This window comes from Sinocyclocheilus rhinocerous, unplaced genomic scaffold (genome assembly GCF_001515625.1).
Source record: "Sinocyclocheilus rhinocerous isolate Xijiao unplaced genomic scaffold, SAMN03320098_v1.1 scaffold278, whole genome shotgun sequence".
Taxonomy (NCBI): Eukaryota; Metazoa; Chordata; class Actinopteri; order Cypriniformes; family Cyprinidae; genus Sinocyclocheilus; species Sinocyclocheilus rhinocerous.
This window is the reverse complement of record NW_015664178.1, coordinates 800,130-813,954: the sequence shown is the minus strand read 5'-3', so window position 1 is coordinate 813,954 and position 13,825 is coordinate 800,130. Positions and strand designations below refer to the sequence as shown.

General features: G+C 36.2%; 2 protein-coding genes across 4 annotated transcripts in view; one reads left to right on the top strand and one right to left on the bottom strand.

Moving 5' to 3' along the window:
* LOC107729658 (rho GTPase-activating protein 29-like) overlaps window positions 1-4,426 on the bottom strand; it is a 47,269-nt gene extending 42,843 nt beyond the window's left edge. For both annotated transcript variants that reach the window (XM_016540304.1, XM_016540305.1), the window contains exons 1-3: window positions 4,334-4,426; window positions 3,148-3,251; window positions 2,279-2,651 (exon numbers count right to left, since the gene is read on the bottom strand). In XM_016540304.1, coding sequence (XP_016395790.1) covers window positions 2,279-2,561 — 283 coding nt within the window. In that variant the 5' untranslated portion in view covers window positions 2,562-2,651; window positions 3,148-3,251; window positions 4,334-4,426. The remainder of the gene's footprint in view (window positions 1-2,278; window positions 2,652-3,147; window positions 3,252-4,333) is intronic.
* Window positions 4,427-6,499: 2,073 nt separating this feature from the next.
* Window positions 6,500-13,825, top strand: part of fbxo45 (F-box protein 45) — a 14,177-nt gene continuing 6,851 nt past the window's right edge. Inside the window, exons 1-2 of one of the 2 annotated variants that reach the window (XM_016540311.1) lie at window positions 6,500-7,119; window positions 8,121-8,477. In XM_016540311.1, the coding sequence (XP_016395797.1) occupies window positions 6,787-7,119; window positions 8,121-8,477 (690 nt within the window). In that variant the 5' untranslated portion in view covers window positions 6,500-6,786. Of the gene's footprint in view, window positions 7,120-8,120; window positions 8,478-9,606; window positions 10,349-11,369; window positions 11,727-13,825 lie in introns of those variants that run through there. The other variant, XM_016540310.1, reaches the window with a different exon arrangement.

Sequence of the window (13,825 nt, the reverse complement as noted above, 5' to 3'; positions counted from 1 at the left end):
CATATTATATATAAGTATAAATGTAATTTAAATATTAATATATTTGTTTGTTAAATGACTGAAAAATATACAAACACATTTAAATATTAAAATCACACCTATAAATAAAAAAATTAAATATTTAAATTGATGTATGTATGTGTGTGTATATATATATATATATATATATATAAATTTAAATACATTTACAAATATATATAAACATGTTTAAATATTCATTTGTCAAAAGGCTGAAAATATATAACAAATTATAATAATTTATATTATATTATATTAAACAAATATATACATACTCATTGATCAAAAAGCAGAAAAATACTGAGAGAAAAAAAACTTTAACTATACGCCCAGCCCTAAATGAGTTTAATAAATTCATACTGACAACAGCATTACAATGACGACACAAATGTTCACGGCAGTCAACATAGTAAATGTAGTGATTTACTGTTTGTTTGCACTTTAAAACATTTCCATGGAAAGGAGGCTCTTAAGTTCTCAGCACTCTCTCAAATTCTTCCAAATTCTCTTCCTGTCCAATTAGTCTCGTTCCCTGCGTTTAGCTGAATTTCAGCCGATTACAGCAAAAGCGCTGCGCCGTGAGTCAGATGTTAGTGTGTTACTAAGCTTATTTAAATAATTCCTGCCGATATGTGCCACCAAGGCAGACACACAAAGGGATCTTTTCAGAAATGCTACACATGTGTTTAACCGTTAACCTTTCCTCTCTAAAAGTGCAACTGTTTTGGTCTTTTTCAGATCTTTAATAAGGTCACTCTACGGAAAGATTCCACGCCCGAGACGGATTTGTAAAGCGCCACACTTTCAAAACTATGACAACAATGTAAGACTGACACATAGTTTGTAAGTCTTCAGTGATTGGGAGAGTAACCCTACCCCAACTGAGGTGTTCCTACTGTTCAAGGTCCAAAGCTGCGGGAAGGAGAGACCCGGAGGCCAAAAGCACCGGTCACACACTGGCAGCTCTCAGAGTAACTCTCCTACCCAGCTGGGGTCAAGGACCCTCCATCACCCCGCTGAACAAAAGCAGAGATTCCTACAGACCCTGGACAACATGGCAGAGACACAATGGGAGGCTGGAAACACCCCCCATCACATACACACACAACCACCCCTCCATCCCCTCCTTATGAAGGAACTCTCAAGCAAAGGCAAGGATTAGCACACTGGATCCGATCCAAACAGACCCAAACAGCACTGCCTTGGGAATGCAGCAATCGCACATGCAAGAGCAATCAACCCATTAATCTTCATTCACTCTTCAATTATAAAAACATTTCTTGCTGTTTTAAAACACTTCACTTAAGATTACGGAGTACAGAGGAAAAGCTAATTAATAATGAAATAGAGTATTATTTGATCAAATACTCACAATCAAGGAGGTTATGATTTTCAAATTTATTTCACACACCCAAGTAGCCATTTTGACACTTTAATAAGCCATTATTGTTTCCCCCAAAATGTTTACAGTATATATATTAAAAATATTTTTAAATAAAATTTTAGTTGTCTGGTCACAACACAAAAACACTGGCTCAAGTTTGGGGGTGGGTTTATCTGTTTGTCTGGCCAATTGCTGATGGGGGAGTGACTTGGAAACCTGTTTGAAAACAGACACCTTTTTTATATAATTATTAATTGCGATTAATCGATTTGACAGCACTAATATATATATATATATATATATACACATACATATACACACACACAAACAGGAAATATATATATATATATATACATATTTTTTCCTGTTTGTCTGTATATAGTATGTATCTTAAACAGATAAAGTCATAGTCAGAAATGACTGTCTTTACTTTATTTAGAAAAGAAGGACATTGAGCCATTTTTAATGTATTATGTTATGTTTATAAAGATGTTATGTTTATATAACTATATATATATATATATATATATATATACACATAGGAATTACAATAGGCCTATATATATTTTACATCTGGATTATATAACACAAAAATGAATTTTCTGCTCCAAATAAAATGCAAATCATAAATGACTAACCTTTCTAAATAAAGAGAAAGTAATTTCCGACTATGGCTTAATCTTTGTTTGAGATTGCTGGCATTGTTAAATGAACTCACAGTGTTGATGGCAAATAAACTTTCCCTTGCCATTATCCAAAAAAGATAAAGAAAGGTTAGTGACCGTGAAACCAAAGCTAACGTTGACCCACAACAGGCTGAAACTCTGACAGCAACAACAAGCTCTTTTCACCAACCCTGTGCGGTCTCACTCTTACCTTTGGTGTTAAAAGCTTCCTTGAGGTGGAGCAGCGCATCTGCAAACCTCCGCACATCATTGACCAGCTGCATAATGCAGTCAGGATCGGCACCTGCCATGTCCATGCTGTCCGACCCTGAGCTGACAGAGCTCAGAGAGCCGCTCTTCGCCGATCGGCCCAAACCCCACGACCCTGAGCCCGAAGAGAGGGGGAAAAAGTGGGAGTTGGGAAGCCGTGCCATTCCCAGCGATCGCTTGTTCAGTCCTCCGCTGCTTTGCTGCAGCATCCCGGCAGCAAACATCCCAGCTGCAGCCAGTTTGAATGGATCCCAGTGCAACGTTCCCTGGAGACTCTCAGATTCCAAGAGTTTCCTCACCACTGACAGTTGTTCCTGTGTGCACAATGGAGTCAACGTATGGTTAAACCTCTAACGTTTAAAGACAAGAACACTTCTATTTGCTAGACTTTACCGCACATACACACAGGGGAAATTTAAGCTGTGCTAATAGGGATGTCTTACACTGAGCCTCAATGGTGATTTACATCTCAAATAAAGAAAGATTCAAACAGACTTAAAGTGATCTGGTCGGATATACTTTGAGATGGGGATATTAGTTACAAGCAAACCAGGAATTTCAAAGGCATAATTTGACTGTGACCTGAGGCTTAGGAAATCTTGGGAAAAGTTTTCATTTCACTTCAAGCACGCAGGAAAAGAGATGAGAAAGCTCAAACTCTATCATGTCTCCATCAGACTGTATTGTTTCACATATAAGACTTGTGTTCTTTATTAAGTGCTCTTTTTCATAACTTAAAAATGCAGGTAAAAACAATCCTAGTGTATTTACTTTGCTCAAGATAAAATGCTTTGAGGAAACCAAACTAACCTCACAGACTGAAGATGAAGTAACATCTCACTTTATGTTTGTTTGGGATTTCTGTCATTTCTGAAAGAACTCACACTGTGGATTGTAAATAAAGTTGTTCCATGCTGTTATTCATAAGAAAAGAGAGATAAAAACAAGGTTAGTAAGAGCAAGTTAGAATTCCAAACATCTATTTTTCCACCAAACCACAAGATCAGCCAAGCAATAACAAGTCATTCTTAAAGTCCAATATCAAAAGCATTCCTAATCATATAAATAAAGTTAAAACTTCACAGAAAGTTACTTTAACATTTACCCAGTAATTTTCATTCTACAAATAAAAAATTATGAAAAAAAGGATATTCAGCTTTGCATTTTTCCCTAACATCATACTCGTGCATAATTGGTGTTTATGTGAACAGCTTAATGTTGCTGTCATTACCATCACACTAATTATTTTAGAGAACAACTGAATTTCTCCCAAAAAGGTTTCTATTGGGTTATGATGGAAATGAAAAGTAACAAAAGAGCAGATTGACAACTTAAAGATCAGAAATACAGTAAGATTTTTTACATTAGTTGCTTCATGTTATTTCCACACAGGTCACTATTTGAGAATTTCAATTTAGAAACAATTCATTAATTTTTAGAGAATATGAATGGACTTCTATGTAATTTCTTGTGTTGGCAAATCCAAAGCTTCTTCTCCAAAAACTGCAACATACAGAATGACCACCACAATTTGTACCTTAATTCATCCCCAAGTGCCTCTAACTGAAGAACCACTGAAATGTACATCCCATAGTCTACCTTAACTTGAATAAAGTGAAATAATGACGCAACGAAACAACAAAACAATCACACCAAACGAGTAAATTCTAACATAGACTGAACCCAATGTCAAATGGCACATATTAAGTCCACTCCCAAACAACACAACATTTCTTAAGTAGACTAGTAATGTATGTAATGTTTGGAGGAAAGGTTTATAAAACTAACCACAAACTAACTCAAAATGTGTACATTTGTGGAACTTTTTCTGTGATGCTGTTAATGCAACATCGCGCACCTCAATTTCTATTTAAAATACGCAGTGAAGCAATTCAGAAGTAGTTCTTCAAACGTAACGTTAACTGTTTACTCAAAATCCCACCAGTTAAGCAATTCAGCTATATATCAAATATGAAATTTCAAAATGCATACTCACTTGAGGAGCATATCTCGATCATTGCACAGAGATGCATGTACACCCGAAACCACAATATATCCGAAATACCGTTAAATTCCCGGGTCTGCTCTACCGTTTCTGTCCCGTAAACCGAAGTAATGCTTCTAAAGTGAGCTTCAAATTCTGCTGGGCTTCGCCCCGCCCTCTAGCGGCCATCGAACTCCTGATTGGCCCCGATGGGAAGAGAGGCGGCGCCTCCGTCTCCACCCACTAACAACAGGTGTACGTGCGCTATGGACGATGTATTGATATAGCCTACACGGCATCTATTCTTTTAGAATATATAAAATAATGCCTTAAAATGATTTTTTCCTGAATTTACTGTTCATATCTGATATTTCAGGTTATCACGAATCATTAGGGAACTTAAAATCGCTGCTCAAGATTAGAAATTGAAGGGAAGGCTGATTTGGAAAGGGATTTGATCCATCTAGTGGCTGCTTTACTTTTTAGTGTTATGTTCATCTATTCAGTTTTTATTAGCTTTACATTTTTAGTTTAATTTAGTTTTATTTAGATGTGGTTATTTTATTATAACAAACAACACATTTTTATATTTTATTTTATTTCTGTTAATGTTTATATTATTTCAAGTATTGAAATTATTTTTTATGATTTTAGTAACAGTTATAAAAAAATGATAACTATTAGTTTAATTTGCATAATCAACCACACTAAAATACCATAAAAAAACCAGAAGCAATGCAGGAGACAGTTTTAATGGGTTTCCCTGGCGGACTTAGAAGTATAATCACATTTACTCCCTTATTTATAGTCAACTCAATACAGTAACTCTAATACTGTCAACAACCCCCCCCATATTGTGGTGGTTGTTTACATAAAGCAGCACACATCATATCCAGTCAACCAGACAATCCGGCCTGACAGCTAGTTTCACAGAACATGAAAACATGGACTTTACAATATATACACGTTTAAGCATTAATAAATCCATTAAACCCCTTGTAGTATAGATGCCAGCTAATTCAAAGCATGTGGCAGAGCAATGCTGAGCCATTCCGAATGATATATCTTCTTCCTCTGAAATATTAGCATTCACTACCTTCCTCCTTTAGAGATAAATGATCCATCAGGACTGACAGCATTCAAGCAACAGCAATGAATCATGCAGCAAACAGACAGTTGCATAACCAAGGTGGAAAAAGCATATTCTATACAACATCCGAGAATTTCAGGAAATCTTATCTTTTTTTGAGTGTTAAGAATAAATTACATCATTAGTCCTTGCCATTTCAAGCCACTAAATGACTCTGAGGGTTTAATAATATAGTTAATAATTAATAATAGGTCACTTAGGATAATTGCAAATCCAAGCTGCTGTTTTTCTGAGAAACAGACTGAAGGCATGTATTACATAAACCATGAATGTGATCTTTTTCTCCTTTTTCTAATAAACTAATGAGCTTTATTAGGTTTATGTGAGTTAAACAATATTAAATATTCAGCAATGGCTAGAGTTAGTTTTAAAAAATAATGCACACTTTAAATCTTTAATAAGAATTTTAATTATATTATGTATCAAAAAATGTGATTTTGATAATAGCGTTGTGTTTATTTTACTTATAGAATTATAGAATAAACGGCGCTCTCTAGTGGTCTTTCCTGTAACGTCGCATTTTCCCCTCCCTTGCATACGTAATCTAGTCAATTGCGAGGTCCTTAAAGAAGTGTATAATATGAAATATGAACGGTAGACTCATTACCGCGAATCGGTTCTTTTAAGGAACTCGTTTCAAAGAACAGTTTTGTTTTTTTTACCTAAAATTAATTTGAATATAACGTCATGGTCAAGCATTCTCATTTAACGTCTTACAATCATTTTTAAGGGACATTTTATTTGAAATTTTTCTGCTAACGTTTTTCTTTTTCTTTTCTTTTTTTTGGTTTACCTTCCGAACCATTGGTCGGTTCACTTCAAATGGTTCACTCATCGGTCCTCACTACGAAACGAACGTGTTCAAAAGAGTCAATTCAAAGAGTTAGTTGAGACTCGCACCAACGCGAACGCTTTTGTGGACCAGTTCAATCAATTCACTGATCCGATTCATGAAAGAATGATTCCTTCACGAATCATCATTCATGTGAAACAGAAACAGAAAGAGTAGCACATTTACAACGTGTTAAATACGAGATGTGGATAATTATAATTAATTTATAAAGGGACTTAATTGAACGATATATTTTCGTACAATCTATTCTATATTTTGAGCTCGGATTTGTTGACCGCTCGCCGTCCAGGACCTTTACAATAGTCACATAGCTTAGATTTTGATCCATTTGGCCGCAACTGCAATAACACCGGGAGATGTGTCAGCCGAACGCGTTTCGCGGGACAGCGGTGGGGTTCTGACCCGCTGTGCGATCCGGCTGTGCGGTTGTAATAACGGTTGCTTTCAGCGGAGGAGTTTGACATGTCTGGCGCAGGGGTCGGTGGAGGGGCGCAGTCTGCGGGGCTGGGCGCTGCTGCCGCGGGCTGCTGCTCCTCCTCGTCGGGCGCCGGTTCTGCCGCATTATTAGGCGGTGGGTCGAGCATCGCGGGTCGGTTACCCAGCCGAGTTCTCGAGCATATATTCTCCTATCTGGAGCTGCCGGATCTCACGAACTGCTCGCTCGTTTGCTGGCACTGGTACAACTGTCTGGCGGATGAAAACAGCGAGGTGTGGCGGAGTCTGTGCGCCCGCTTGCTCAGTGAAGAATCGCTGCGCACTGATATCCTCTGCAACCTGGCTTCATATAAAGCAAAAGTAAGATTGTTAAAATTAGTTAATGTTAATATGTTATCAATTTAATTAATATAATTTACAATGCAGTACTTACAATCATGCATCGTGCCAATGTGCCTTTTTAAAATGTTATTTTTTATTAAATAGACTAGACTTTGCTCACAGCATAAAACTGTGCTTTTATGTTTCGAATAATAAACATAACACATTTCATTTTTTAAAATCGTATTTTTGAATGCAGTTATGTTAGTAGGTGACCGTCAGAACAGTGCTAATGGTCTCCAATGTATGACGTCATTTGTAAATATTGGACCAAATACAGTAACATCAGTAGCTTGCCTGCAATTTATGGACACAAAGCTGCAGAAAATTGGTAATTTCCATATAAATGACTGAATTATTAAGATCCTGTACTGACTGGTCGTGTCAAAGCTATTTGATTTCTCATCACACTTACAAAAAGTACCATGGTATTACCGTGTTTTCTTGGACATTTACCATGGCACCACCATGGTGTTTTACGTGTATCATGGTACTGCTGAATATGTTTAATCATTTATTTACCTATTTTTAAGTTATTTTACCCTGTTCTTGACACTATAATTGATGCTGATATTGCATAAAATAATCAGATAAATAAACCATGGTATTACCACACATATGTCGTGTATATGTGTGTTCGTGTGTATGAGTGCATTCAGTTTTTATTAATTTATTGGCGACCTTGAATGTCGTCAGTTCTTTAATGAGTTGTATGTACAAGAAAGAAAGTTACTGAAAATTGTCAATGTATTGGAAATAAATCTGTTATTTGAATTTCAGTTTGAATTTTGCATTTTGTTTAAAATATTGTGGTACTACCATCGTAAACCCATTATTGTGTATCGTATTGAATCGTGAGCTGAGTGTATAGTTACACCCCAATATATAGAGAGTGTGGTATCATAGAATTACCATCTCATTCTAGATCAAATTTTATTGGACATAAGTTTGGAGTAACTTTCATTTTCTTCTGTCCTCAGCTGAAGTCTTTCCAGCATGCTCTGAGCTCCCATGACTGCTCTAGGAATGTATATATCAAGAAAAACGGGTTTACTCTGCACCGTAACCCCATCGCCCAAAGCACTGATGGTGCCCGTGGGAAGATTGGCTTCTCAGAGGGCCGGCACGCCTGGGAGATCTGGTGGGAAGGTCCTCTTGGCACGGTGGCGGTGATCGGCATCGCGACCAAGAGGGCTTCCATGCAATGCCAGGGCTATGTGGCGCTTCTAGGCAGCGATGACCAGAGCTGGGGATGGAATCTAGTAGACAATAACCTGCTTCACAATGGAGAGGTCAACGGCAACTTCCCCCAGTGCAACAACGCACCAAAATACCAGGTAGCAGAGCCTGAGAATCTACTATATATATATATATATATATATATATATACATAAAAAAACGTGCCATTCCAAAGGATAGTTCACCTAAAAATTCTGTCATCTTTTATTCACCCTCATGTCATTTCTTCTGTAAAAAACAAAAGAGAATGCTTTAGGTTTGTCGCCATGTTTGATATAGTCGTAAGGTGCATCCCAATATGCGTATTTATGCACTATTCTATGCCATTTTGTAGTATAAATAGTGTAATTGTTAATACCGAAAGTTCCAAAAAGAAAAAGTGCATTTCAAGTACCCTGATCATCATGCACTTAAATAACTGAAAAGACTATGTGTGAAATGTTGGACACTCAGCTGTCAAAGCTATCAGACTCCGATGCTCGATGATACAATTTTCTTACAAAATCCATACACTATATATGTTTTGATTTAATTTGAAATTGAAAAAAGGCTTACAATTCTGTTTATTATTTAAAGTAACTTAAAATATACCAGCCAAGTCATATGAGTTAGTCTAACGCTACCTTTATGCCCTTTTTGTATTATTTTCATCATAAGAAGGACAAAAACAGCTGAAACATTCTATAAACATTCAAACATTATTGTGTTTCACAGAAGAAAGCAAACTATGAATGGAATGACATGACATTGAGTAAATGATGTCAGACCTGTAATTTGTAGGTGAAATATTCTTTTTTTATTATTATTTTTATTTCACAAAAAAAAAGGGATAGTGTACATTAATCAACATTCATGAATGTAAATGTACCCAAATTAGCCCAAAGGCTAGTTTTCATTGGTAGTCCCTTTGCCAGATGTTATTAGGCCAAAAAACTAGAAGGGGGAAAAAAAAAAATTTAACAAAATAGAAAAAACAATGACAAACGAAATTCAACCAAAAATTAAGCAACAAATTATACAAACTGACAATAAAATAATAGCTAACCTCTTTTTTTTTTTTTTTTGGCTAACTAACTTACCTTTCGATCTATTGGTCAAATCCTCTGTTCACTCCACATGTTTCACTCATCGGTCCATGTTAACCTGGAACGCTGCGAGTCGAACATGTTCAAAAGAGTCAATTCAACGAGTCAGTTGCGACTCGAGAAGCGCTCGCACCAATGAATCATTCAGAGCAGTTTTGTAGACCCGTTCAAAAAAAAATCCGACTCACAAGAACGATTCATTCACGAATCATCATTAATGTGAAACAGAAACAGAAAGAGTAACACGTTTGCCTAACGTGTTATATATGATATGTGGATAATTATAATTAATTTATAAAGCGACTTAATTGAATGATATACTTTCGTACAATCCGTTCTGATTACTGAGCTCGGATTTGTTAGCCGCACGCCGTCCAGGACCTTTACAATAGTCACATAGCTTAGATTTTGATCCATTTGGCCGCAACTGCAATAACACCGGGAGATGTGTCAGCCGAACGCGTTTCGCGGGACAGCGGTGGGGTTCTGACCCGCTGTGCGATCCGGCTGTGCGGTTGTAATAACGGTTGCTTTCAGCGGAGGAGTTTGACATGTCTGGCGCAGGGGTCGGTGGAGGGGCGCAGTCTGCGGGGCTGGGCGCTGCTGCCGCGGGCTGCTGCTCCTCCTCGTCGGGCGCCGGTTCTGCCGCATTATTAGGCGGTGGGTCGAGCATCGCGGGTCGGTTACCCAGCCGAGTTCTCGAGCATATATTCTCCTATCTGGAGCTGCCGGATCTCACGAACTGCTCGCTCGTTTGCTGGCACTGGTACAACTGTCTGGCGGATGAAAACAGCGAGGTGTGGCGGAGTCTGTGCGCCCGCTTGCTCAGTGAAGAATCGCTGCGCACTGATATCCTCTGCAACCTGGCTTCATATAAAGCAAAAGTAAGATTGTTAAAATTAGTTAATGTTAATATGTTATCAATTTAATTAATATAATTTACAATGCAGTACTTACAATCATGCATCGTGCCAATGTGCCTTTTTAAAATGTTATTTTTTATTAAATAGACTAGACTTTGCTCACCGCATAAAACTGTGGTATTATGTGCTTTTATGTTTCGAATAATAAACATAACACATTTCATTTTTTAAAATCGTATTTTTGAATACGGTTATGTTAGTAGGTGACCGTCAGAACAGTGCTAATGGTCTCCAATGTATGACGTCATTTGTAAATATTGGACCAAATACAGTAACATCAGTAGCTTGCCTGCAATTTATGGACACAAAGCTGCAGAAAATTGGTAATTTCCATATAAATGACTGAATTATTAAGATCCTGTACTGACTGGTCGTGTCAAAGCTATTTGATTTCTCATCACACTTACAAAAAGTACCATGGTATTACCGTGTTTTCTTGGACATTTACCATGGCACCACCATGGTGTTTTACGTGTATCATGGTACTGCTGAATATGTTTAATCATTTATTTACCTATTTTTAAGTTATTTTACCCTGTTCTTGACACTATAATTGATGCTGATATTGCATAAAATAATCAGATAAATAAACCATGGTATTACCACGCTTTTTTGAACATATGTCGTGTATATGTGTGTTCGTGTGTATGAGTGCATTCAGTTTTTATTAATTTATTGGCGACCTTGAATGTCGTCAGTTCTTTAATGAGTTGTATGTACAAGAAAGAAAGTTACTGAAAATTGTCAATGTATTGGAAATAAATCTGTTATTTGAATTTCAGTTTGAATTTTGCATTTTGTTTAAAATATTGTGGTACTACCATCGTAAACCCATTATTGTGTATCGTATTGAATCGTGAGCTGAGTGTATAGTTACACCACAATATATAGAGAGTGTGGTATCATAGAATTACCATCTCATTCTAGATCAAATTTTATTGGACATAAGTTTGGAGTAACTTTCATTTTCTTCTGTCCTCAGCTGAAGTCTTTCCAGCATGCTCTGAGCTCCCATGACTGCTCTAGGAATGTATATATCAAGAAAAACGGGTTTACTCTGCACCGTAACCCCATCGCCCAAAGCACTGATGGTGCCCGTGGGAAGATTGGCTTCTCAGAGGGCCGGCACGCCTGGGAGATCTGGTGGGAAGGTCCTCTTGGCACGGTGGCGGTGATCGGCATCGCGACCAAGAGGGCTTCCATGCAATGCCAGGGCTATGTGGCGCTTCTAGGCAGCGATGACCAGAGCTGGGGATGGAATCTAGTAGACAATAACCTGCTTCACAATGGAGAGGTCAACGGCAACTTCCCCCAGTGCAACAACGCACCAAAATACCAGGTAGCAGAGCCTGAGAATCTAAGGGGGTCTGAATACTTTCCGTACCCACTGTATATATACATAAAAAAACGTGCCATTCCAAAGGATAGTTCACCTAAAAATTCTGTCATCTTTTATTCACCCTCATGTCATTTCTTCTGTAAAAAACAAAAGAGAATGCTTTAGGTTTGTCGCCATGTTTGATATAGTCGTAAGGTGCATCCCAATATGCGTATTTATGCACTATTCTATGCCATTTTGTAGTATAAATAGTGTAATTGTTCATACCGAAAGTTCCAAAAAGAAAAAGTGCATTTCAAGTACCCTGATCATCATGCACTTAAATAACTGAAAAGACTATGTGTGAAATGTTGGACACTCAGCTGTCAAAGCTATCAGACTCCGATGCTCGATGATACAATTTTCTTACAAAATCCATACACTATATATGTTTTGATTTAATTTGAAATTGAAAAAAGGCTTACAATTCTGTTTATTATTTAAAGTAACTTAAAATATACCAGCCAAGTCATATGAGTTAGTCTAACGCTACCTTTATGCCCTTTTTGTATTATTTTCATCATAAGAAGGACAAAAACAGCTGAAACATTCTATAAACATTCAAACATTATTGTGTTTCACAGAAGAAAGCAAACTATGAATGGAATGACATGACATTGAGTAAATGATGTCAGACCTGTAATTTGTAGGTGAAATATTCTTTTTTTATTATTATTTTTATTTCACAAAAAAAAAGGGATAGTGTACATTAATCAACATTCATGAATGTAAATGTACCCAAATTAGCCCAAAGGCTAGTTTTCATTGGTAGTCCCTTTGCCAGATGTTATTAGGCCAAAAAACTAGAAGGGGGAAAAAAAAAAATTTAACAAAATAGAAAAAACAATGACAAACGAAATTCAACCAAAAATTAAGCAACAAATTATACAAACTGACAATAAAATAATAAAGAAATATGTATTAAAAAAAATTAAATAGAAAGCAGCTTATTAAGATATATAAACAACATTAATGTTCACATTGTTGGTTATGAAGAAGCCATTTCTTAAAATGATGCTTAAATGAGTTAAATGATGCACATTCTCTAATTGATTGTGGTATTGAATTCCACTGATGTGATGCTCTGAATGAAAAAACAGCTTGACCAAACAAGGTTTTTCTATGTGGAATTATGCTGTCAGCTTTAGCTGCACCTCTAGTTACTCTGTTTTCAGTAGATTTAAATTTAATAAAATCAACCAGAGGAGGAGCTAAACCATGCATAATCTTATAAACTAAACAAACATTTTTATACTTAGTGATGTTTTCCCAGCTAAGCAGGTTATACGTATTTAAGATATGACAATGGTGAAAACTAAATTGTTTTTTTTAATCTAAAATTTTAAGTGCTTGTTTGTATAATAATTCAAATGGTTTTAGAACTATAAAATGTGTGTTAGACCAGCTTGTCAAACAATAAGTAATATGAGAAGGATTCATAGAATGAAAATATATCTTTGCAGCCTCATTTGATGAAGAATTTCTAATAAACCTAAAATTAAAGTTACATTTTACCTTTTTGCATACCTTTTTTATATGTGTTTTAAAAACAAGACATGAGTCCAAATGAACCCCTAGGTATTATTATTCTGAAACTACTTGTAATCTCTCTCCTGAAATAAAAATATCCTGCTTTATATCAACACTATGTCATTTAAGAAAGAAACCGTTTTTGACAGATTTAATTTCAGATAACAGTGATTGAGCCAGGATATGACTTTTACCATAACATCTGTCAACTTATTTGCAACCTCTTCTGCATTTTTAATATGTGTGAAAATGACTGTATCGTCAGCATACATTATGATATTACATTATTGACACACCATGGGTAAATCATTAATATACATGCTAAAGAGAATTGGGCCCAATATGGACCCTTGTGGAACACTAGTTGATAGACATAGTGAATTAGATTTATAATAATCAGTTTTTACTAATTGAGAATGTGAAGAAAGATAAGATTAAATTAAATTTACAAACTTTGTTGAAAAATTAAAATTGAATAATTTATGCAAAAGGTTATTATGATTTGCAGTATCAAACGTTTTTTTTTTTTT